This window comes from Equus caballus, chromosome 2 (genome assembly GCF_041296265.1).
Source record: "Equus caballus isolate H_3958 breed thoroughbred chromosome 2, TB-T2T, whole genome shotgun sequence".
Classification (NCBI taxonomy): Eukaryota; Metazoa; Chordata; class Mammalia; order Perissodactyla; family Equidae; genus Equus; species Equus caballus.
Window position 1 is genome coordinate 24,849,238 of NC_091685.1, and position 23,715 is coordinate 24,872,952.

At 49.4% G+C, this 23,715-nt stretch overlaps 1 protein-coding gene and 1 long non-coding RNA gene across 3 annotated transcripts; one reads left to right on the forward strand and one right to left on the reverse strand.

The window, feature by feature from the left end:
* Positions 1-1,735: 1,735 nt before the first annotated feature.
* Positions 1,736-21,972, forward strand: SPOCD1 (SPOC domain containing 1). Of its 2 annotated transcripts, none has more exons than XM_070249773.1 (14): positions 1,736-2,232; positions 11,639-11,815; positions 12,278-12,316; positions 12,470-12,530; positions 12,844-12,934; positions 13,708-13,867; positions 13,977-14,093; positions 15,887-16,012; positions 18,103-18,256; positions 18,478-18,628; positions 18,950-19,085; positions 19,649-19,738; positions 20,011-20,197; positions 21,132-21,972. In XM_070249773.1, exons 2-14 carry the CDS (start codon positions 11,732-11,734, stop codon positions 21,797-21,799), a joined length of 2,064 nt encoding a protein of 687 aa, XP_070105874.1. In that variant the 5' UTR covers positions 1,736-2,232; positions 11,639-11,731; the 3' UTR covers positions 21,800-21,972. The 2 variants fall into 2 exon arrangements, with proteins under 2 accessions (XP_070105874.1, XP_070105865.1); XM_070249764.1 differs by having other exon boundaries at positions 1,782-2,047.
* Positions 20,191-23,715, reverse strand: LOC138920626 (uncharacterized). The gene is made up of 3 exons (XR_011432110.1): positions 23,624-23,715; positions 21,149-21,243; positions 20,191-20,460 (listed from the first exon to the last, which is right to left on the reverse strand). It is a non-coding gene; the product is annotated as an uncharacterized lncRNA (long non-coding RNA).

Consider the following 23,715-nt stretch of genomic DNA (forward strand, 5'->3'; position numbering starts at 1 on the left):
AGCTAAAGTTTATATACCAAAGGCAGAAGACGGCACCACCTGTCTTTAGTGTATATGTCTCACCTAGTTGAATTTTTATCATATTTATTGACTATGTATTATGTGCTAGGTGCTTTTGGTTTAATCTTCACATGAAGCCCAGAGAGGTACGGTTATAGGCCCAAGGTCACACAGCCGGTAAATGACAGAGCCAGGATACAAACCCAGGCAGTCTGCCTGGAGAGCTTGCTGCACCGCCTGGTTGAACATATTCCCCATGAGCATCACGGTAGTAATAGCACCTGGCCTGCTTACCGTGGGCTGGGCCCTGTGCTGAGCACTTTATCTTCAATCTTCCTAAGAACCCTATGAGGTAGGGGCTATTGATATGTACCCATTTTACTGAGGTGGACACTGAGGCTCAGGGAGCGAAAACGACTAGTTCAAGGCCAAACAGCAAATTAGTAGAACTGGGATAGGAACCAGTGAGCTGCCTGTGCCGTTCACCACTGTTTGGTAGTATAAAGACATTGGAATGCTAGTACATTGTCTTCGTAAACATCACTCAAAAACATTAATTTTTTAATAAAAAACCTACTATGTGCTTATCACAGAAAATAAAGAAGAAATAAAAATCCCCATAAGTGCCAGCATTCAGAGCTATCTCCTGTTGACATTTTGGTATATGTCTTCCATCTTTTTCCTGTGCATATGTATCTTTTCTTCACCGAGAAATGGGATCACGTGTGTCTAATATTTTAACTTTTTTTGGTATTTAAAAAAAATTTCACAATTGACTTGTTAACACAGAATGAGGAATTGCCTTTGAATGCCCCCTGGCCCTTCGTCTGGAGATAACCACCGTTAATGGATAGCATCCTTCCAGTCTCCCTCTTTTGAACTTGTGCACATATACGGCCATCTGCTATGGCGCCTTTTTGTATGTAAATAGGCACATCCTGCGCTTCATTGTTCTGGGACTTGCGCTTTGTTTGTTTTTCAAGTGCTATAGTATTTGAAGATCTTTCCAACTTGGTACATGTTGTTTTGGCGAATCCGTCCTTTCCCTGAACCTTGCATCATAGCAGCCCCCAGACCTATTTGTCAGAGCCGCAGCCCCTGCTGGGACTAGAGGATGGGCTAGGCCTCCCCCTCTCATTTCCGACCGCTGTCCTGTAGTGAAGAGCACGAAGCCTGGTGGCCGACAGTCCAGCGTGCCGTCCAGGCTTTGCCACTACCTGAATGACCTAGGCAAGTGGCTTCACCTTTCCGAGCGTAATTTCCTCATTTGCAAAACAGGGGTGTTAGAAGGCCTTACCTCACAGGGTGGTGATGAGGAGCAAATGAGATGACGCGCGTTTGGCATTTAGCACGGTGACTGGTACAAGAAAAATACTCAAAAATGTTACCTGTTATCAGCAGACAGTTTTGTCCTGCTCTCAGTAATGCTGGGGTGAACGTCCCTGCGCGTCTGGCTTCTCCCCATTTCAGACTGTTTATTTGGGCCAGATGCCCAGAATTGGGATCCCTGGGTCTGCAGTGTTTTGAGGGGTTGCTTGAGCTTGCTGGTGGAGCCAGGTTCCCGCCTGCCTTGAGTGGAAGCAGCCCACAGCTGCTCTCTCCTCTGGGCCCCATCCTTGACTCTGCGGCATAGCCGGTCATCCCACAGCTTCCCAAACAACTGTCGCCATGGCAACTGGTGCCAGCTGCAGGAGAAGAATGCAGGCTTGGCTGTGACAGGGACAGGCGGGTGGTTGAGGGCGGGGCTGAGTGGGGCAGGGGCAGGCGTGGGTATAGTGCCCAGCTGGTCTGGAGCCCCTTTTGGGGCCCTAGCACCTTCTCCTGGAGGCAGCCTGACTCGTGCTGGGGGCAGACACATAGGTTCAGGGTCAGCCTCTGTTTCTTACTACAGGGCAACTTTAGACACAATGCCTCTTCTCTGAGTCGTAGTTGCTTCTTCTAGGGAATGGGGGCTTCACCTGGGCCCCAGAACGGCTGGGAATCTGGTAGGAGAGGCAGGTTGTGGCGTTCTGGCCTGAAATAGAGCCCCTTGGACGGGTGTGAGGAGGTGGGTTGAAGCGCCATTTTCTTCTCTGTCCTGAGCGCCGCAGTGGCCCGTGCAGTCTGGAGCTGCTCTGTGGATGGGACAGCCAGGAACGTGGGGCGAGCAGCTCTGCCAGTGTCCCCTGCTCTACCCATCACAACCAGGGAGGCACACAGCTCCTCGGGCCCCACCTGGGCTCCCAGGCTCAGGTACCCCATCTGCAGCTGCAGGATGTTAGGAGGTTGGGAGGGAGGAGTGTGTCTTTCCAGGCAGCCTGAGAGTAGCTCTCTTTACTGAGTGCTTGATGTATACCAGGGACTTCACGTGTCATCAGTTCATAGTTAATCCTCACGATAGTGTTAAAAGTCAGTATTAATACCCCTGTTTTGCTGATTGGGAAAACTGACATTCAGAGAAGTTAAGTGACTCATGCAGGGTCACACAGCAAATAAGTGGTAGAGCCACAGTTTGAATCCAGGCCTGTATGACTCCAGAGTTCATGCTCTGAGCCAGGCTGCCAAAGGCCTGGCTAAGGGGTTTGGATTTTTATGGAACTTTATTATAATTTGTTCAACAAGCATGGGAACTCCTCCAGGGATCTCATAGTCCGATGAAGGGAGTCAAACAAATAACCAGAGAATCGAGATAATAGGCCGAATCCTGGCGGACCCTGGATACCCGGATGGCAATTCAGTTTCCATGTATGTGGGATTGGTTTCTGGTCTCCCTATACTCATCTCGTTCAAATTTCTTTCCCTTTGCTAAAGTTATACCATGTTAATTATAATAGCTTATTAATAGTTCTTGATTATCTGGTGAGACAAGTCTCCCAACTTTTTTGTTTTCTGGAGGATCTCTGCTTTTATATTCTTTTGCTCTTTAATATAAATATTACACTCAGTTTGTCAGTTTACACACACACACACACACACACACACACACACACACACACAAAACCTGTTGGGATTTTGATTGGAAATATACCAAACCTATAAATCAGTTTAAGGAGAATTAGCATCTTTACAATATTGAGTCTTTCAATCCATGAACGTAGTATATTCTTCCATTTATTTTGATCATTTTTAATGTCCTTCAGTGAAGTTTTATATTTTCTCATAAAAATTTTGTATATCTTTTTCACATTTAATCCTAAATACTATATCTATATCTATATCTATACATAACTTGTTCTGGAAAATTTCAAATATATGTAAAAGTAGACTGAATTGTAAGCAGGGATTGGCAAGTTATGGCCCGTGGGTTGGCCACCTCACCTGGTTTTGTGAATAAAGTTTTATTGGAACACAGACGTGATTGTTTGCCTACGTATTGTCTCTGGCTGACTTTATGCTACAATGGCAGAGTTGAGTGGTTGCAATAGAGACCATATATTTGGTTTAAAATATTTTCTCTCTGACTCTTTTCAGAAAAGAATACCTGGCCCCTGGCATGAAATCCCTTGTACTCATCACCCAATGCTACCAACCGTGTGTTAACTTGCCTAAAAGTTGACAATAACTCCTTAATTTCATCAAACATTCACTCAGTATCCAAATTTCAGTAGTCTCACAAAGATAACGTAGTTTATCTTTTTAAAGTCAGGATCTCAATGAAGTCCACACATTGCAAGTGGTTGATATGCCTTTTAAGCCTCTTTTAACGTATAGGGTCTCTCTCCATATCTTGTTTTTCCAGCAGTCTGTTTTTTTTTTTTTAAAGATTTTATTTTTTCCTTTTTCTCCCCAAAGCCCCCTGGTACATAGTTGTGTATTCTTCGCTGTGGGTTCTTCTAGTTGTGGCATGTGGGACGCCGCCTCAGCGTGGTCTGATGAGCAGTGCCATGTCCGCGCCCAGGACTCGAACCAACGAAACACTGGGCCGCCTGCAGTGGAGCGCGAACTCAACCACTCGGCCACGGGGCCAGCCCCACCAGCAGTCTGTTTTTGAAGAAGCTAGATTGTCCTGTAGCTTCTTGTGTCCCCATGGTACAGTTAGACCTGTGCCTGTCTTCCGTATTTCCTGTGAACAGGTGATTGAATCTGGAGCTTTGATTAGATTCGGGTTCAAAGTTTAAGGCTTGACCGCTTTACAGGTGGTATTGTGGTCTTTCCATCTGAAGGCACGTAGTGTCTTATTGTATTATGTTATATTTTTTGATGCTACTATAAAATGATAACTTTTAAAAATTGCCGTTTCTAACGGTTGCTAGCAGCCCTGGGGGTCTAGTGGTTAAGATTTGGCGCTTTCATCACTGCGGCCCAGGTTCGTTTCCGGTCAGGGAACCACACCACCCGTCTGACTGTTGTCATACTGTGGCGCCTGCATGTTCCTGTGATACTGGAAGTTTTTGCCACCAGTATTTCAAATACCAGCAGGGTCACCCATGGTGGACAGATTTCAGCACAGCTTCCCAACTAGGACGAGGAAGAAGGACCTGGCCACACACTTCTGAAAAATTGGACATGAAAACCCTGTGCACAGCAGCAGAGCATTGTCTGATAGAGCGCTGGGAGGTGAGAGCATGGTGCAAAAACACTGGGCAGGGCTCCGCTCTGCTGTCCACAGGGTCACTAGGAGTGGAATCCACTTGACGGCACTAACAACAAAAACCTGTTGCTAGTGTATAAAAATGCAACTGATTTTGCAGAAATCTTTCTGAACTTTTTAATTAATTCATATAATTTCTCTATTAGGATTTTGTTTTCTATGTAGACAATCATATCATCTGCAAATAATGACAGTTTTATTTCCTGTCCAATTCTTACATCTCCCCCGGCCCCTTTCCTTGTTGTGTGGCTGAGACCTTTAGTATAAGATTGAATAGAAGTGGTGATAGTGGGGACCCTGGCCGTCTTCTGAAGTTTAAAGGGAGTGTGGTCATCGTCTCACCATGAGAGTGATGTTTGCGATGTTTATACATAGATGCTCTTTATCAAGTGAAGGAAGCTTGCTCTATTCCTGGTTTGCTCATTATTCTGAATGGACAGTATAGTTTAACAAATACGTTTTCTGCATTTTTTAGATAATACGCTTTTTATTCTCTAATTTATTAATGTGGTAAATTTAATGAGTTGAGTTTTTAAAATGTCAGTCTTTCATTTCTGAAATAAACTCAACTTGATCATGTTATATCTTTTTTACACTTTCTGAATTCGTTATGATAATATTTGGTTTGGAATTTTTGCATTTCTACTGATGAGTTAACTGTCCTGAAATGATTTGTTCTCTCATTATCCTTATGAGATTTTGGTATCAAGGCTTTGCCAGCTTCATAGAATGAATTGAAGAGTGTTTTCTCTTTTTCTGTTTGCCGCAATAATTTGTATGAAATTGGACTTATTTGTTCTTTGAAACTTTGGTAGAATCACTGGTTAAAAAAAAAGTCTAGACTGATGTTTTCTTTTCTTCCCTTTTTTTTTTTTTTTTTTTTGCTGAGGAAGATTCACCCTGAGCTAACATCTATGCCAGTCCTCCTCTATTTTTTTTTCCTGTTGTCAGTTGTATCTTCCCTCTTTTCCTTAATCTTGCCAGAGAATTGTCTATTTTTTTTTTAAAGATTTTATTTTTTTCCTTTTTGTCCCCAAAGCCCCCCAGTACATAGTTCTATATTCTTCATTGTGGGTCCTTCTAGTTGTGGCATGTGGGATGCTGCCTCAGCGTGGTTTGATGAGCAGTGCCATGTCTGCGCCCAGGATTTGAACCAACGAAACACTGGGCCGTCTGCAGTGGAGCACGGGAACTTAACCACTCGGCCACGGGGCCAGCCCCGATAATTGTCTGTTTTTTAATAGTCTTTTCAAAGAACTGATTTTTGGTTTTGTTGATCCTCTCCATTGTATGTTTGTTTTGAGTGTCATCTTTCTTTCCACTTCTTCTCGTATTTTATAATATCTTAAAAATTATGCTTAGGGGCCGGCCCCATGGCCAAGTGGTTAAGTTTGCGTGCTCTGCCTTCGGCAGCCCAGGGTTTCACAGGTTTGGATCCCGGGCATGGACATGGCATCGCTCATCAGGCCATGTTGAGGTGGTGTCCCACATGCCACAACTAGAAGGACCCACAACTAAAATATGCAGCTATGTCCTGGGGGGATTGGCAGAGAAGAAGCAGGGGAAAAAATTATGCTTAGTTTATTAATTTTCCATCTCTTTTCCTTTCTAATAAAGTCATTTAAAGCTAAAAAGGAACCCCTTATCATCATGTTAGCTGCATCCACACACTCTAATATGTAGTCTTTCTTATCATCAATTCTCAATATTTCATAATTTTTATTACAATTTTTCTTTGACCTATGTGTTATTTAGAAGTGTATTTCTTAATTTCCATTCACATGGATTTCTTTCTTTCTCTCTCATTTTCTGTTGTTGCTTTTTTTAAATAATTTTTTAATTGGGGTCACCTTGGTTTATAACATTATATAAATTTCAGCTGTACGTGATTATATTTCAACTTCTGTATAGACTGCTGTTATTGCTTTTTAACTTAATCATATTGTGGTCTGAAAATGTGATCTTTATCTGAGTTTCTGATATGGTAACCACTAGCCACTTGTGTCTATTGAGCACTTGAAATTTGGCTAGTCCGATGGAGACGTACTATAAATATAAAATGCACGCTGGATTTCAATGACTTAGTACAGGGAAAAAGTTAAAATCTCATTAATAATTTTTTATATTGACTACATGTTGAAATAATATTTTGCATATGTTGCATTAAGTAAAATATTAATTTCACTTGTTTCTTTTTACCTTTTTTTAATGTTGCTACTAGAAAACTTTATGGCTCATGTTTATATTTCTATTGGGCAGTGCTGGTCTAAAAAATACTAATCTTTTGAAATTTGTTGAGATTTGCTTTATAGCCCAGGCTATTCTTAATTTTTATATATGTTCCATGTGTCATTGAAAAGAATATGCATTTTCTAGTTGTTAGAAACCGTGGTCTATATATGTACACAGATTAAGCTTAATTGTTTTCATTAAATCTTCTTTATCCTTACTGATTATTTTGTTAGCTTAGATTTATCAAATGTTAGAGAGACACATTAAAATTTCTTGCTATAATGGTAGATTTTGTCTTTTTTCTTGTAGCTTTGTCAATTCTGGCTTTATATTTTTTGAGATTATGTTATTAGATGCTTATAAATTTATAGAGTTTTTATAGCTTCCTGGTGAAACTGCTTATCATTATGTAGTGAGGTCTTTGCCTCTTAGTATTTTTTGCCTTAAAGTCTGTTTTATCTGATAGTAATGTAGCTACAAATCTTTATTTTGGTTAGTGTTTGCCCATTCACATATTACTCTATTTTTTTCTCTTAACCTCTTTGCATTGTATTTTATAAATAGGTCTTATAAATATCTTATAAATAATTGGATTTCCTTTTTTTAAAACTCTAATTTTTGTATTTATCTGAAATATTAGTCCATTTACATTTGTTGTAGTTACCTATTTATTTGAATCTATTCCTACTGTCTTATTTGGTGCTTTGCGTATTTCCTGCATTTTCTATACTTATTCTCCTTTTATTGCCTCCTTTCAGATTGATTATTTTTTCTTATTCCTTTTTATCCCTCTAGTAGTTGGGAAGTTTTCTGTGCCCTCTTTACATTCTTCTGGTGCTATTTTAGAAATTTTAACACAAATACCTGACTTATCAAACTATAAGGTAGTTACTACTGATACCGGACTGGGTGGAACCCTAGTCCCAAGTTAGACCCAGCCCCTGCTGCGGGTGCTTGACCTCGCGCAGGAAAGAATTCAAGAGCATGTCAGGAGAGTTCACAAAGATTTGCTGAGAAAGGAAGATCAGGCTGATCGGGTGAAATACCAATGGGTCGGTCGCTGGGAAAGCAAGCCAGGCTGATGTGGTGGAAACTAGCCGACCAGCCCCCTCAGGCGTTTGGGGTACTGCTGTATAGCTGCTGGGATGGGTTGCTTTATGGGCTTGGAGCTGGTTGATTGGCAGTTGGTATTTGCCTGAGCCTCCCTAGGCACTTGTCTGGTGTTCCCGGAAAAGAGGAAGTGGCTTCACTTGCTGTTGCCAGGGACCCTCTTGGAGGAACTGTTTACTGCATCCTGTCTCACTACCTGTATCTTCCTCTGAAATGATATGAGGAGCTTGGAATGCTTTAATTCCAGGCACGCCCTTCCTAATTTATGTGCTGCTGTTATCCAGGCAATTGATCCTATCTTATGTTTTAATCCTACAAATTACACACTGTTACTGTTTCCTATGATCAATGTTTGTTTAGATTTAACAACATATTTATCATTTTCTTTGCTCAGAATTCCTTTTTACATCTCAGCTTTTCTATCTGGCATCATTTTTCCTGCCTTCTGCCTCAGGTTCATCCTTGAATATTGTGTTTATTGAGAAAAATAAAATTATCAAGAAAAACAGTAACTCGGTTTTCTCTGTGATATCTTTATTTTATCCTCATTCTCAAAAAATATTTTGTCAGGGTCCGCATTTGATAGTTATTTTCTTTAAGCACATTGAAGATATTATTCTACTATGGTTTGCCTTCCGTTGCTACTGTTGAGATTAGCTGTTAGTCTAATTGCCATTCCTTTGTAGGTGTCTTGGTGAGAGGCATGATAGTGTGGTGGTTAAAGGTGTGGCCTCTGGAATCAGACTGCCTGGATTTAAGTCTCAGCTCTTTGGTTTACTAGCTGTGTGACACTGGCCAAGCTGACTAACTTCTCTGTGCCTCAGTTTCCTCTTCTGTAAAATGGAGGCACAAATAATGTCAGTACCTAGCTCACAGGGTTGTGGGAAGGATTCAGGGAACTAACATGGAAAGCATTCAGCACAGTGGTGGCACATTTTCAGTGCTATTAAAGCGTTAGCTGTTATTTTTTCTCTTGATGCTTTTAGGATCTCTGTATCATTGGTGTTGAGCCCTTTCACTGTGGTGTGTCTAGGTGTGGATGTACTTTTATTTATCCTGCTTGAAATTCACTGAGCTTTTTGAATCTGTGAATTGTTGCCTTTTATCAATTCTGGAAAATTCTTCGCCATATATCTTCAAATACTGCCTCTGCCCAATGCTCTCTCCTGTCTCCTTCTGGAACTTTAGTTAGATTAATTCGTCCCTTTCACTCTATCCTTTGTGTCTCATTGACTGTGTTTCACCGTCTCTGTGCTGTAAATATTCTGGATAATTTCTTTAAATCTATCTTCTAGTTCACTAACTTATTTCAGCTGTGTCTAATATACTGTTAAACCTGCACATTGTTTTTAATTATCATCATCATCGTCATCATATTTTTCCTTTCCAGAAATTGTGTTTGGTTCCCAACCAAATCTGCTTGGTCTCTTCTTATATTTTTTTGCCCTTCACTCATATGTTCGACTTCTCCTTTTATTTCTTTAAACATATTATACATACATATTTGTATTCTGGTCTTGTAAGTCCAGTACCTAAAGACTTTGCTGGTCTGATTCTGCTCGCCGTTGTTTTGAAGCCTCTTAATGATGGACGGACCCCTGAGACAGGGGCCAGCCAAAAAGTTTTAAACTGGACGGGCTGTTCTTAATCTCTTTCCTGCTTCTGTTCTAGATGTCCCCTGTTTTCTTTTGTCCTGCCTCTTTCTCTATCTACTTTTTTGAAAGGCTGATTCATAGTTAAAAAAAAAAAAGTGAAATCTCCTTCGCAGCTCCCCGTCCCTTTCCCACTGGGGGCCTCGATTATTAGGTTCTTGTGGATACTTCCAGAGATATTTTATGCAAATTCAAGCAAACACAAATTTAAAAATTCTTTCTTTCTCTTTTTACCACACATAGTAGCACGGTACACACATTGTTCTGAACTTGTTTTGTAATTTAAAAAATGTAATTCAAAAAATGCTCATTTTGAATAGCATAAATACCCAAGGTCTACAAGTAGAAAAGGAAAGTCCCCCTGGAATTTCATTTCCCAGAGACAACCTCTATTATGCGTCTATAAATATATATTTACATAAATGGGCTTATGCAACAGATACTGTTCCATAACCTATTTTTTTCTTTTTTTTCCAAATAATATGCCTTGACATCTTTCCATGAATCTCTCCACATCTGTCCGTGCTCTCCACATAGCCCAGCAGTTAAGTGGCTGGGCTTTGGATTCAGACAGAACTAGGTTCTAATCCTAGCTCTGCCGCTGAGTAGCTATGGGACTTTTCAGATCCTCTCTGAGCCTCAGTTTCCTCATCTGTAAAATGGGGATAGAAATAGTGCATACCTCATGGTCGTGTTCTGAGACCTTAATAAGATCCCGGATGACGTGCTTCCTCCAGGGCCAGCTACTTGATAAGCCCCTGATTAATGGTAGTTTTGATTATGACTCACCCTTTGTGATGGCCGTTTAGAACCCATAGTGTGATGTGAGATTGTTTATTAATCATTCTCCCTTCCATGGGCATTGGATCGTACTAAAATTTAGTTGTAAATACCAACCCAGTGAACAGTGAACATGCGTCTTTCACCTTTGTGTGAGTATCCCGTGAATTCCCTGCAGTAGGGTCCCTGGGTCCTTTGAATTCTAATCTCTGCCTCCTCTATCTCTCCAAGGAGGAAACGAGCATGCCCCATGGGGTGAAGCATGTGTGTTACGTACGTTTTCACTTTTTATTCCTGCTCTTCTTGCTCCCTCTCCTCACGTCCAGGGGGGTGGCAGGGGTCTTCTACAGTAGAGACCACCCAAGGCCCCCTGGCCTGCGCTCCTCCAGAGCATCCTAGTGCTCCCCACTTCCTGTGACGCTAAATCTCAGACTTCTAGTTTCCCCCAAACCTTGGTACCTGGCCATTCATGATAATTCATTTAAGGATTAGTTTTCAGACCTATATGCTTTCAAAACAGTTCCCTGTGGTTTGCAATAAATGAGAAGGATCAAAACATACTTAAAATGGGATAAAAAGCTAAAGAAGCAAGAAAAGGGGGAAGAGAAGGGGAAATCTTGCTACAACAACCTCTCCCCCTCTACCAATCCTGGAAAGGCAGAATTGCTAGGTTCAAAGTTAACACTGAGCTTCCTGGTAGCCAAAGCAAAAAAGGGAGCAGGATAGATTCTATAGCTCATTAGAAGACCAAAAACCATTCTGCACCTTGAAATGGTCCTGAAGGGCTTTCTCTCAGGGGCAATAGAGGGGTGATTGATTGGCAGTCTTTCAGAGGAGATGATGGACCTGTTTGCCATGTGGCTTCTTCAGGGGAGGGGCAAAGAGCAAGTCAGTGACCCCTGAAAAGGGGAATGACAAGAGCTTTAAGGAGGTGAAGGTGCACTCAGAACAGGATCTGCCCACCCTGGTGAGATGCATCTCTAGTCAGGAGATTGAGAAGGGTGTCGGTACAGGGTCCAGTTACTCTGAACCTGGCTGGGAGTGAGAGGATGGGAACAAAGCCAGGCTCCTCTCCTGGGACCGAGGCCAGGCAGTCCACAGACATTTCTTGAACCCTACTTTGTGCCAGGCCTTTTCTAGGCATTGGGTATAGAGTGGGGCCCAAGACACATGTTCCCTGTCCGCATGGAGCTTACAGTCCAGCGGGAGAGAGTGACGTTCAACAATCCCAGGTGAGGGGAGCTCTCCGAAGGGCTGCGCCGCTGGGTTCTGAAGTGCTCTTCTCCCCCTGCAGCTTGGTTCCGGGGCTGTGATCCACCTCCTGGGGGCCATCAGCCGTGGCCAGGCAGGGGGGCCACAACCTCCGAAGCTGGAGGTTCTGGAGAACATGATGGAGGTCAGCTCAGCCTCACCCGCCCAGAGGCCCAGAAGGAAGGAAAGGCCCATGGCCCGGGGGCCCACTGGGTGCCAGGTACAGAGCAGGGTCTTTACACAGGTGATGTTGCTTAATCCTACTGAGAGAGGCGCCTTCATAGTGACTCTCAGAGGTGTCACTGCAACCTAGAAATTTGGTGTGACTTGCTCATGGTCAAGCAGAACATAATCGCCAGACACGGGTTACACCCTACCTGGCTGGTAGCCCGGGGATCTGCAAGCTCTGTCCCCTGCACTACTGAATTCAGGGGCTGGATGGCGGCAAGGGAGGGGCTGGGCCTCCAGCGCATTTGGAGAGGGAGCCCTCACTGACCTTTGTTCTGGGTGGACCAGCGTGTCTTGCCATCCCAAGGCCCTCTAGCGTCTTCCCTCAGGAGGGACAGCCTGGGGCTCGGTGGCCTCTCTGACCCCGTCCGCCATCTGGGAAGTCATTCTCTTCCCTTCAGGGGACCCCCCACCCCCTGCCCCTGCTTCTTCTCCACATCCTCTTCCTTTGCAGGAGTGTGTTCCTGTTCAGGCCGGTGCTGTGCGTCCAGGGGTGAGTGCTTCTGCCCTGCCGAGTGGCCTCTCTCACTGAAGTACAAGTCAGGGAGAATGGTGGAGTGAGGAGGGGACTGGGGGAAGCAGTGTCCCCCTGGAGCCAGGAGGCTGTCCCAGAGACAGGGCCTCAGTCCTCACCCCTCCCCCACAGTGCGGCCCAGTGGAGGCTGAAGACAGGGAGCCTGGTGAACGAGATGGAGGAGAGGACCCAGGTGAGGGCCAGAGAGGGGGACCCCCAGCCGCCGACTGTCTTCCAGGGACTCCTGGGACTGGAGGGGCACATGCCCTGCTCCTGGCCCCAGCCCCTGCTGAGGACTCTTCTCTGCCCCGCAGTCAGTCTGAAGTCCTTCCACAAGGGGTGGGGGCTGCTGGCTGCCTGGGCTCAGCTCCCAGACAGATATCCCAGACATCCTAGGTCCCTGAGGGCGGTACCCCTCCCTCGTCTGCCAAAGCCCCTCAGCACTGAGTCACCCCTCCCCTTCCCCTGAGCCTCCCCTAGGAGCCTGTGATTCTCTTTCCCCACAGCTCAGCTTCAGCCCCAACAGGAGAAGAAACCCCTGGATATTGGGGTACGGGGCACTGTGGTTCGTGCCATGCAGGAGGTGCTGTGGAGTCGGTAAGGCTTGCTCCCTGCTTCCCTGACATCCAGGACATCCTGATGGGCTGCCCTCACATACCACCTCCTCCCAGGGCCCTGCCATGTTCTAAGGGCTTCTGTGTGTATGACTAACCCCATTTTGTAGCTGTGAGGTCACTCGCCCACATGGTGAGCCAGAGAAGAGCTGAAATTTGACCTGAGTCTCTCTGACGTCAAGGTCATGGTTTTCCCATTAAGCTGCTGCAGCCCTCAGCGTCTGCTCAGGTCCTTGTGGATGTCACCCGCAGCAAATGCTTTCGGACACAATGAGACTCTGTGCTGGGAGCATCTCAGAGATCTGAGCCCAGAGCTCTTGTTTACTAGGTCCAAAGAGGGCAGGACTTTACAAAGGCCACACAGCAAGTCAGTGGCAGATTCAGGGTTACATCCGGGGCCAGGACTCTGTCCCCTGCTCTGACTGATGTCTTACCCTCCCCTCCACGCATTCCGCAGTTCCACTGGCCAGGGCTGGAGCATAGGGGAGCAGTCAGATCTTGCTTTGCCACTAATCGTGTGGCCTTGGGCAAGCCCCTTATCTATTCTCTGAGCCCGAGTCGCCCCGTCTGTAAATGGAGAATGATAGTTCTTGCTCACAGAGTTGGGGTGAGAATAAATGGATTCATGTGGGAAAATGCTCAGAATAGAAACCGGAGTTGGCCTAGACCGTGCTGCCCACCTGTATCTCCCTATCGGGCTCAGTGCCTGGGTGACCCCACGGGCTCAGTGCCATGGCCCTGCCCTTGACCCCACAGCCTTCAGGAGCTCCCAGACCTGGTGCTGAGTGAGGAGGCGGTGGAGGGCATCGCTGCTGGCATCGAGGCAGCCCTCTTTGACCTGACACAAGCCACCAACTGCCGCTACAAGACCAAGTACCGCAGCCTGCTGTTCAACCTGCGTGACCCCAGGAACCCTGTGAGCCGGGCTTTGGGCTTGGCCACGCCCCTCCTCAGCGGTCCTGGCAGGATGTTGGGGTGGGGGCTCTCGGAGCTGTGTGGTGCAGCCCCTGCCCTTGCCCCTGCAGGACCTGTTTCTCAAAGTGGTCCATGGAGACGTCACCCCCCAGGGCCTGGTGCAAATGAGCTCGATCCAGCTGGCCCCCCAGAGGCTGGCCCACTGGCGGGACCAGGAGGAGAAAAGGGTGAGCTGTTGGATCAACTCGGGATAGGCGACGGGACATGGGAGGGAGGCAGCTGGCCTGAGGATGGAGCAGGGAGAGACAGAGACAGAGCAGAGTGAGGAGGAAGGCGGTAAGACAGGGGAGCACAGACAGACAGAAACATAGAAGCAAGGGAATAGAAGGAAGGAGCAGGCAGACAGGGAGAGAGAGTAAGAGAGACTCTCCCCATAAAAAAAAAAAAAAAAAAAAAAGAAGGAAAAGAGGCTGAGATGAAAGGGATTGGAGATGGAGAACTCGGTAGAGAGGTGACACCCTGAGAGGGGTTGTCTTGCACTTGCTTTTCTATGGAGCTGGGCTGGAGGGGGTGGGCTGGGATGATGGTCTGGAGTCTGGAGTCCAGGATTGTCATCCACCATTGAGGGGGTAGACCCTGTGGGGTGGCCCTGTCCCCATCCCAGCCTCAGAAGCCCCAGAAAAGGCTAGAAGTCTTCCTGATCCCCCAGGCTGGGTGAGGGACCCCACGGCCCCTGGACTTCACAGTTACACCCCCATATACCCCATGGGTCTCTCTCTGCCTGGGAATTGCTCAGGGGCAGGGAAGGTGGGCACTGAGCGAGCTTTGGGGATGCTTGTTTAATGGTTGTTGGTGGCCCAGTGAGAAACCAGTGACCTAGGGAGTAGGCCATGGGATGGGTGGGGTGCTAAGGCCCCTGTTCTGGGAGACACTGGGCTGATTGGAATAAATAACTAGAACCCATTAGGTGAAGCCGTCCACTGTAGGCTGAGCTTCTGTCCAGACATTGGACCAGGGAGCAGGACCAGCTACATAATTTGTGGGGCCAGTGCAGAATGAAAATGTGGGGCCCTTTGTTCAACAACCATTAAGAATTTCAAGGAGCCGGCTCCATGGCTGAGTGGTTAAGTTCGTGTGCTCCACTTCGGTGAGGGCTTTGCTGGGTGCGGATCCCGGGTGGAGACGTGGCCCCATTCATGAGGCCACGCTGCGGCGGCGTCCCACACAGCACAACCAGAGGCCCTCACAACTAGAATCTACGACTATGTGCTGGGGGGCTTTAGGGAGAAGAAGAAAAAAACACCAAAAGATTGGCAACAGATGTTAACTCAGGTGCCAATCTTAAAAAGAAAAAAGAATTTCAGGGTGATGACGGCATTAAGCACCGGGCCCCCGTCCATGAAGCCAGCTGTGCTGGGAGGAGAGGACCTCTGTCCTCCCGGGTTGTTAGAAAGGGAGAGACAGGCTTTCAGGAAACATTTCAGATGGGATGACATTGACTAATGGTAAGAATCACAAGTAGCATTTATTATGAGCCAGGCTCCGGGCGAAGCACTCTACATACACTGTTTAATATCAGGCTCTTAATTGAATTCCTAGAGAACAGATAAACTGAGGCTTAGAGCAGTGAAGTCCTTGCCCAAGCCCACACTACTTTGTGGGTCTTTATTAATGGCCCAGGTGGCGCTCCGGGGCCTGTACTCTGTCGACTGCACCATGCTCTTCCCAGGATAGAAGGTGAAGGGCAGGCGGAAGCAGAATTGACTTGCTGGTGAAGGCGAAGTTCAAGAAGGCTTCCTGGAGGAGGCAGGGCTTGAGGTGGAGGGTGAAGGAGTAGAATATGGAGAGGTAGGTCTGAGGGTGGAGGTGAGAATGAGCGAAGCTAAAGTGTGGAGGAGAGGAAGGCCTCATGGAAGGGGAACCAAAGGAGGGGACTTGTGGGAGGAAAGTGAGCACTTGGGCTCTTGGTGGCCAGAGACCCCCAAACCCCAGCTGAATTTGGGCTGCTCCGCCCCCTCAGGGCCTGGAGATCATTGAGCAGCAACAGAAGGAGCCGTGCCAGCTCCCGGCCTCCAAACTGACCCACAAGGGTGAAGTTGAGATCCTGCGGGACACAGACCAGATGTTGACCCTGGAGGACCTGGTGGTAAGTGGGAGCCTGACCTGGTGCAGGGCAGAGCCAGCGCCCAGAGATCCCACTCCTCACCTCACCAGCTCTGTGGCCCTGGGCAAGTCACCTGCCTACTCTGAGGTCCACCGTCTTCATTGTAAAGCAGGGTAATGACCAGGTGAGCATGGTGCAAGCCAGCTTCCAGCACAGGGCCTGTCACTGCCTCTCAGTGCTGGGCCCCCCCTTTTGGCCTAACCCCAAGGCACCCTGTGTGAGTGGTAGTAAATGCCATCACTGCTGTTTCCCCCAACCTCAGACATGGCGACTGGATCTCTGTTGGAAAGTGGGAGGGCCACACTGTTTGAGGCAGTGACTTTTCTGGATGTAAAGAAGACAGACCTGCCCTATTCGGTGGAAGGTGGGAGGACTTAGGGGTGCTGCGGGTGGAGAGCCACCAGAGCCCAGGGCAGATGGTCCAGTCTTCTCTTGTCGCTGGGCATCTGCTCCATCCTCATGTCCATCTTTTTTTTTTTTTATCTTCCCAAAGCCCCAGTACATAGTTGTACATCCTAGTTGTAGGTTCTTCTAGTTTTTCTATCAGGGACACCTGCCACAGCATGGCTTGATGGGCAGTGTGTAGGTCCACACCCAGGATCCAAACCGGCAAACCCCGGGCCACCGAAGCAGAGCGTGCGAACTTAACCACTTGGCCACGAGGCCGGCCCCCTCATGTCCATCTTGCACATGGCCTGGCATGGGGGCTCGGCGGCCCTCGTGCCAGTGAACCCATCAGCTCAACCTCCTGCAGCCAATGAGAACTCCCTCTCGGCTCACTTCAGTCACACTCGGAGGAAGGCCGCTCTGGTTTTGGTTGGGTGTTCCGCAGGTCACACGTTCACCCCAGTCTAACCAGTGGTGCGTCGAGGATCGGGGAGTGTGGGGCTGGCCCCCTGAGCCATGCTCACTGGGAAAATGGCAGTGAACGTGACACAAAAATCCCTGCTCCCCCCACCCAACATCCAAGCCAGGAGAACCACTGCCTGTGCAGAGAGGAGCCCTAAGGCGGGGTGGCTGCTCCCCACCCCAAACCAGGCTGTATTCCCTGAGGAAATTGAATGTAAATGTAACGGGAGGAGCTAAGAAGATGGGGAGAGAAGCCCCTACCCAAGAGAGAAAGAGAGAGTGTGGCAGAGTTGGAGAGGGGAATGTCGCACACAGGAGTAATCTTTATTTCTTATTGAACACCTACCGTGTGCCCCTTTTACAAACAGTGCCCCTTCCACCCTCACGATGACCTATGAGGCAGGTGATGCCCATTTCCTAGGTGAGGAACCTGAAGCCATTCACCCAAGGTCACTTGGTTGGCAGTGGTGGATTTGAACCCAGGCTGTCTGACCTCAAAGCCAGGGCCTTGGCACTGCTCTGCAGGTGGTTTATCAGACCAGAGTAGAGTTTCAGCATCTTCTTAAATCTTCCTAAAGCAATGTTTGTTTTGGGTTTAAAGCTGTTTGTATTATGAAGAAAAAAGCTGATTTGGCAATGGGCATGAGTCTTAAAAATATTCTTTCTTTTTGATTTGGTCATCTGCTTCTAGAACTTGTCCTAAGGTGATAATTGGAAGTTTAGGAAAATGCTTTCTGTGCAAGGATGGCATCAGTACTGTCAGTAATAGTGAGAGCTCGGGAACAACCCAGTTGTCTAGCCGCAGAGGCGCCGCGTACGCCACAGTCCACCCCATCGGTGTGTGTCTACAGGGACTATATACCATGGCAAATGCCTCTGCTGTAACTCATGGACAGAATGAGAATACGAGGTTGAATATTTAATCCCAGTGATTTTAGTCAAAGGAGCCCCAAAACTCTGTGTATAGAAAAAATATTACAAAGGAATACCAGAATATCGACAGTTGTCTCTGAGTGGTCAGACAAGGGGGGATTTTTTTTTTTTAATTTTCAAATTTTTGGTACTTTCCAAATTTTTTTAACAAGTTCGTAGTACTTTTGTAAGAAAAGAATAAATTATTTGGAAAAATAAAAACACATCCCTGAGGCTGCCTACTCATAGAGGGCTGCTGACTTCCCCACTCGCCTTCCCCATCCACCCCTCTCTCCTCCTGCGCCTCCCAGGAACCCGTGGTGTCCAAAGATTGCAGCCCACTGGCCCTGTCTGCCACGTCAAAGGACAACACGGAGCAGCATGAGGACCCCACGGAGCAGCATCCGGACACCACGGAGCAGCATGAGCACCACTTCCTAGACCCCAGCTGCTGCATCTGCATGGGTTGGGGGAGACACAAGAGTGGAGCAGGGTGGTGGGCAGGCCGGACCGTGGGGTTCAGCAGCAACAGGGATTTGTGGCCTGGGGAGAAGGTGGCAGGGTGGGGATGCCTGTGCCCCAGGTCCCCTCAAAAAGACCCTGGTCCAAACCCTGGTTCTGAAGCCCTGGGCTGGCTTCAGCCAAGCTGCCTCCCCCTGTTCAGCTCCTGTCGCTGCTGTTTGCAGACTGGGAGCCCTCGTGTGAGCTGCCAGGCTCCTTCAAAGCCACCAGCAGGTTGGGGGACAGTGTCTTCCAGAGAGCCCCAAGCCCAGCCCCTGTGTCCTCTCCAGAGGTGCCCCAAATTGAGGAGAAGCCTCCCACGGAGTCCCAGGACAGGTGGGCTGGAGGCAAGGAGGGGGTCAACCTGGCATGGTCAGTGGGGGAGGCCACCTGCTCGGGCAGCAGACAAAGCTCCAGCTTTTCTTTCCATATGCTGGGGCAAATCCTCCCTCTTTTGTGAGTCTCAGTTTCCCCATCTGTGCAATGGAACTAACCGTCCCAGCCTAGTGGTTCCTCCCACTGCATGAGGCTATCCTTGGACCAGTGTTCCAGCACCCACCAAGGGGACACAGGACCTGCTCTGAAACGTAAGGAGGTGCCGGGAGAAGTGCTGATGACCTGCTCTGCCTGGCCCTGTCCCTCTGTCACTCCCTCTAGGCTCCAGGTGTCTACTGGTCCCACAAAGGCCCTGCCCAGCCAGCTGCCTTGGGAAGGGACTCTGGACATGTTCTCCATCAAGCGGTTCAGGGCCAAGGCCCAGCTGGTCTCAGGACACAGCTGTCAGCTCATCATGGTACTCCTGCCTTGCTCACCAGGGACTCCCTCACACACTGATCAGCCCAGTCAGCTACTTATACCCCTATTCACTCATTCATTCATTCATTCTTTTACTCGGTCATTCTAAAACAAGTCATTGGTCCCCTCTTCATGCCTGGCTCTGTGCTAGGCATGGGGCGAATGAGATGCCAGCCCCACTCCTGCAGAGACACACGTGGGTAAAGGACTCCCTGTAACCCAAGGCACAAAGCAAGAAGGGGCCAGGAGAGGAGTCTGGTACCTCCCTGGCCCAGAGGAGGGTTTTAGGAGTGATTGTTGAATGACTGAATGATCAGCTAAAGTGTTGGATGAGGGTGGGAGGTTAGAGGAGGGAGTCACGGGCTTCTGAGAAGTTGTAGATTGGTCAGGACAGGCTGTAGGCTTCCAGGGGCAAGGGCTTCCTGGGCAACCACTGGGGTCCTGATATAGTGCCTGCCCATCCTCTTTGCCACAGTCTGTGGCTTCTGGGTGGCTGGTATTGAGTCTGCCCTAAGTGGGTGGGAAGCAGGGAGGCTGACTGGCCATCCTACCTGCCCCCAGGCCCTGCCCGAGGTGATCCGCTCAGCAGGCTGCATCCCCCCCAACACTGTCTGGGACCTTCTGGCCAGCATCTGCCCAGCCAAGGCCAAGGTAACCGCCCACCCCTGGGCACCACCTCCTCTCCTAGTGCCATATCCCCAGCCCTGTGCCCCCTCTCTACCTCTGGAGCAGAGGCCTGGGGTAGGATATCCAAGGCTAGTTCCCATTGTGACTGCAGACTCACTGTGCGACCCTGGGCAAGTCCCTCTGGAAAGTGGGGACACACTTCCTCACAGGGTTCTCAGAGGTTTAGACGAGACCAGGGGTGTTCACAGGAGCAAAGGGTGACCACTCCTAAAGGTGCTCTCTTCCTGCAACCGCAGGACGTCTGTGTGGTCAGACTGTGCCCACACGGAGCTCGGGACACCCAGAATTGCCGCCTGCTCTACTCCTACCTCAACAATAAGCAAAGCCACGGGCTGGCTGCTGTGGAACACGTCGGGGTGGTCCTGCTGCCCCTGCCTGCCTTCCAGCCCTTGCCCACCAGACTTCGCCGTCTGGGAGGCCCAGGTGAGTGCCCTGATGCCCATACATGTCCCTCACTTGACAGGGCATGGTTGACACCGTTTCCGTGTCTCCATGGAGGCAGGCAGGCCTCAGAAGGGACTCCTGACACAGGTTAATGTGATAATAACGAGAACAGCTCATACTTGTATATGGCTTACTACCTACTAGACAGTGTTCTGAAAGCTGTACTTCTGTTAATTCATTTAGTCCTCAAAATAACCGCTCAGAATGGTACTATAAGTTTCTTCATTTCACCGATGAGGAACCTGAGGTGGGCAGAAAGCATGAGCCCAGAGTCACACAGCCAGTCCGTAGCAGAGCCAGGCTTCCCAGCCAGGCAGCATGGCTGTGGCAACTGGGCGCCCAGCCACACACTGTACTGCCTCTCCAGTTAGGCACCCTGAATAGAAATGCATGGGACGGCCGCATTTGACCCGGACACAGCAGCACAGAGGCAGGCCCCACAAACAGTTAACTGAAAGCCTCCCCTAAGACAGGAAGGAGGGATGTTTTCACCGCAGCTGTCCTGGGCCAAGCTTGGCCTTTGTGTGTGGGTGCCCTCCAGGGTGTGGCTCTGGGAAAATGCCTGGTGGGGGTGGGCATCCAGGGATGGCCTGTACCCATTCCTGAGCAGAGTGCTTGGCCTTTCTGGGCTGCCTCTCCTGGGGACAATGTGGTAGACTCTGAATCCATATAGTCTTGAGATCCAACTATCCATGCCCCACCCTCAGCCTTTCCTATGCTGAGAGCAAAATCTTCCGAGACAGGCTCCCCCTCCCACTTACTTGTCCCAGCATCTCAGGGGCCCCATCTCACTGCTGGAAAGCCCTTCTTGGGGTTTGACCTCCAGACCTCCGGCCGCAGCCAGAATGCAGCTTCTGGGGACTATGCGTTCTCTCCTGCCAGGCCTCTGGTCTCTCCCCTCCTCTTTCCCCAGGCCTGGAAGTCACTCACTCAAGCCTGTTGCTGGTTGTGCTGCTTCCCAAGGCAGGGCTTCCAGACACGGCAGAGTCCAGCCTCTTGTGGGGGAAGGTTCGCAAGGTGGTCTCCTTCAACAGAAAAGTGGAGACGAGATACTACCAGCCGGAGGATAGGAGGCCGCATGTGGCCCAGAAGCGCTCCCGTCCCCATGGGGGTGTCCTGCGCCAGAGCCAGGGCAAAGGCAGCCTGGCACCAAAGGGAATTTGTGCTTGGGAGAGGCCCCCCAGAGGCAGGGGGAGACTGTGGGGAGAGCCTGAGACCTGGGAGGGTCGTGGGCAAGGGCAGTGGCCCCCAAAACCAGGCTGGTGCCACTCTGGGCATCCCTATTCAACAGCACCAGCTGGCCATGGCCAGCATCTCCACAGGGCCTCTTGTCCCCACCAAGCCCTGCTTCAGCATCTCGAATCCTTGGTGACCATAAGCCACCAGCTCCAAGCCTCACTGAGGTCTTCAGGCCAGGAACTCCTTCTCCCACCCCCTGCCCAGCCTCCTGCAGCCCCTGGAATTCTTGGCCTCCTCTGCCAGCCCCCTGCAGCTCCAGAGCCCCCTGGCCCAGCTCCTGATTCCTCTTTGGACCCTACAGAAGGAGCTGGCTCTGTGTGTCTCCTCCCTGGAGAGGCCTGAGCCCCATTACCCACCAGGAGAGGGGCTCTGATTCCCTCACCAGTGCTGAACCCTGAGCTGTTCCAGGGAGAGAGACAGGGGCCAAGGAAGGGGAGGGTCAGCTGTGTGAGTTTCCTGTTCTGCAGTCTGCTTGGTGTTGATTTTTGGTTCAATAAAGAATTTGGCAAAGTTGAGACTGCATCTGCTGACTGGTCAGGAGAGACACTGGGCCGGCTAGGTGTGGGTTAGGATGGGTGTGTTTGTGAGTTTGTGTGCACAGATGTAGCAGAGCTAAAGTGCTGGGAATGGAGCAGGCAGCCTTTTACAATTGCTGGTCTGAGGTCCCGAACCATCACTGTGTCCTGCTGTGCCCCAGGGCACAGTGGTTGCGTTGGTGGGTTCTGGAAACATTTTGCAAGTATTCTGAACTAAAAGGAAGAAGAGGTAACAGGAGATAGGGCAGGACTAGGGTGGGGGAGAGAGAGAAATGAGGCTTTTGAAGGGGCATGGACACCTAGAGATTTTTAGGGAGAAAAAAGTGAGCAAGTTGCAATGGTTTTAAAATTTTTCGGTTACCAAGATTTTTGCCTTTGGATAGTTCGGGGGGCACCACCGTATTCCCTATGTGTCTCTGTGTCTGTGCATCTGTGAGGGTCTCTGTGTGTGCATGTGCCTGTGAGCATGTGTGTGTGTACATGTGTGTGTGTCTGATTGCATGTCCATGTGTTGGGTCTCAGGAAATTGGGAGATCCATATAGTATGACTCCTCTCTACGCCTTGGCAACTGCCGGAGACTGATACTGGAGAAAGCCCAGGCTGTGGGCCTGGGGCGTGGACATTCAGGGTGGGAATGGAGGCTGGTGTTAGGGCTGACTGTGCTGCTCTGCCTGGGGCCTGGAATGAGCTCTTAACAGCAGCCACAATTGTAAAGCATCTCAGTGTGGGGTGTACCTTGGGAGAGTTGAGTCTGGGGAGTGACACCGGGAACTAGCTGCCCGCTGGCTGCCTAACCCAGCACGGAGAAGCAGGGCCTGGCTTGGAGAAGAGAACTTTTGACAGGACCCCTCCCTTCACCCCTTCCTCTCCCCTCCCCGGGTCTGAAGGGATGTACCCCTGCCCACTCCTTCTCAAAGTCTGCCGGTGTCCTAGCCTCTCCTTGCGCCGTGCTGGACTGGGAAGGACGGGCCGTTGGTTTTCGGGGCCATCCCTCTTCTCTGCCCCTTGAGCTTTGCTGCTGCCCTACCCAAAGCCGACAGCAGAGGGGGCCCTCGGCCTTGGGATGGAGGTCGGGGCTGGCCCGACTGGAGGCCTAGCTGGGGGGCGCGGGGGGGTGTGGGATTTTAGCTGAAGCGATCAGAAGCGGGGGTGGGGGTGGGGTGCGGGGTGGGACAGGGAGAGGGGACTGGACAGGGAAGGGGGCGGAGCTCCTTCGGGAACTTTTCCTGCTCGGAAAGGGCTTGTGAGCGCCACAGCCTCGGTGCTATATGTAAATAATACAAATTACTGTGCAACCTACAGCTGGATTCTGAGTCGGGGACTTGGGTCATTTTCCTAGGGTAGTTGGGGCAGGTTGGGGGAGACAGCTGTGTACCCCCTCCCTCCAGGCCCAGGGCTTCCACCCAGGGAGACGGGAGAGGGTTTGCTGCCTCCCCGGGGCACTGAGGGAAGAACAAGCTTTGTACTCTGTGCTGGGACTTCCCTTCGGAGCTTCAGTTTTCCTGTCTGTAAATGGGGATCATAGTGGGGCCCTCGAGCACCTCGCCCCGAGGAGAGGGCTATAGGTGGACCCCGAAATCCTGCTGCTTGTTTCGAGGCTGAGCGCAGGACAACATGACCTCCACCCACCTTTTGGCGTTAGTCCACTAGCCCCCAACCTTTCTTTTGGCAGAGGAGGCTAGGAACGCGGATTAGGCGAACTGTTGCTAGGGGGCGTGGCC

Coding starts and splice junctions, on each gene's coding strand:
- SPOCD1 (XM_070249773.1), top strand. CDS start 11,732: ATGATGGAGGTCAGCTCAGCCTCACCCGCCCAGAGGCCCAGAAGGAAG. Junction 12,317..12,469: donor CCGGTGCTGTGCGTCCAGGG/GTGAGTGCTTCT, acceptor CCTCCCCCACAG/TGCGGCCCAGTGGAGGCTGA. Junction 18,257..18,477: donor CAGCTGCTGCATCTGCATGG/GTTGGGGGAGAC, acceptor TGCTGTTTGCAG/ACTGGGAGCCCTCGTGTGAG.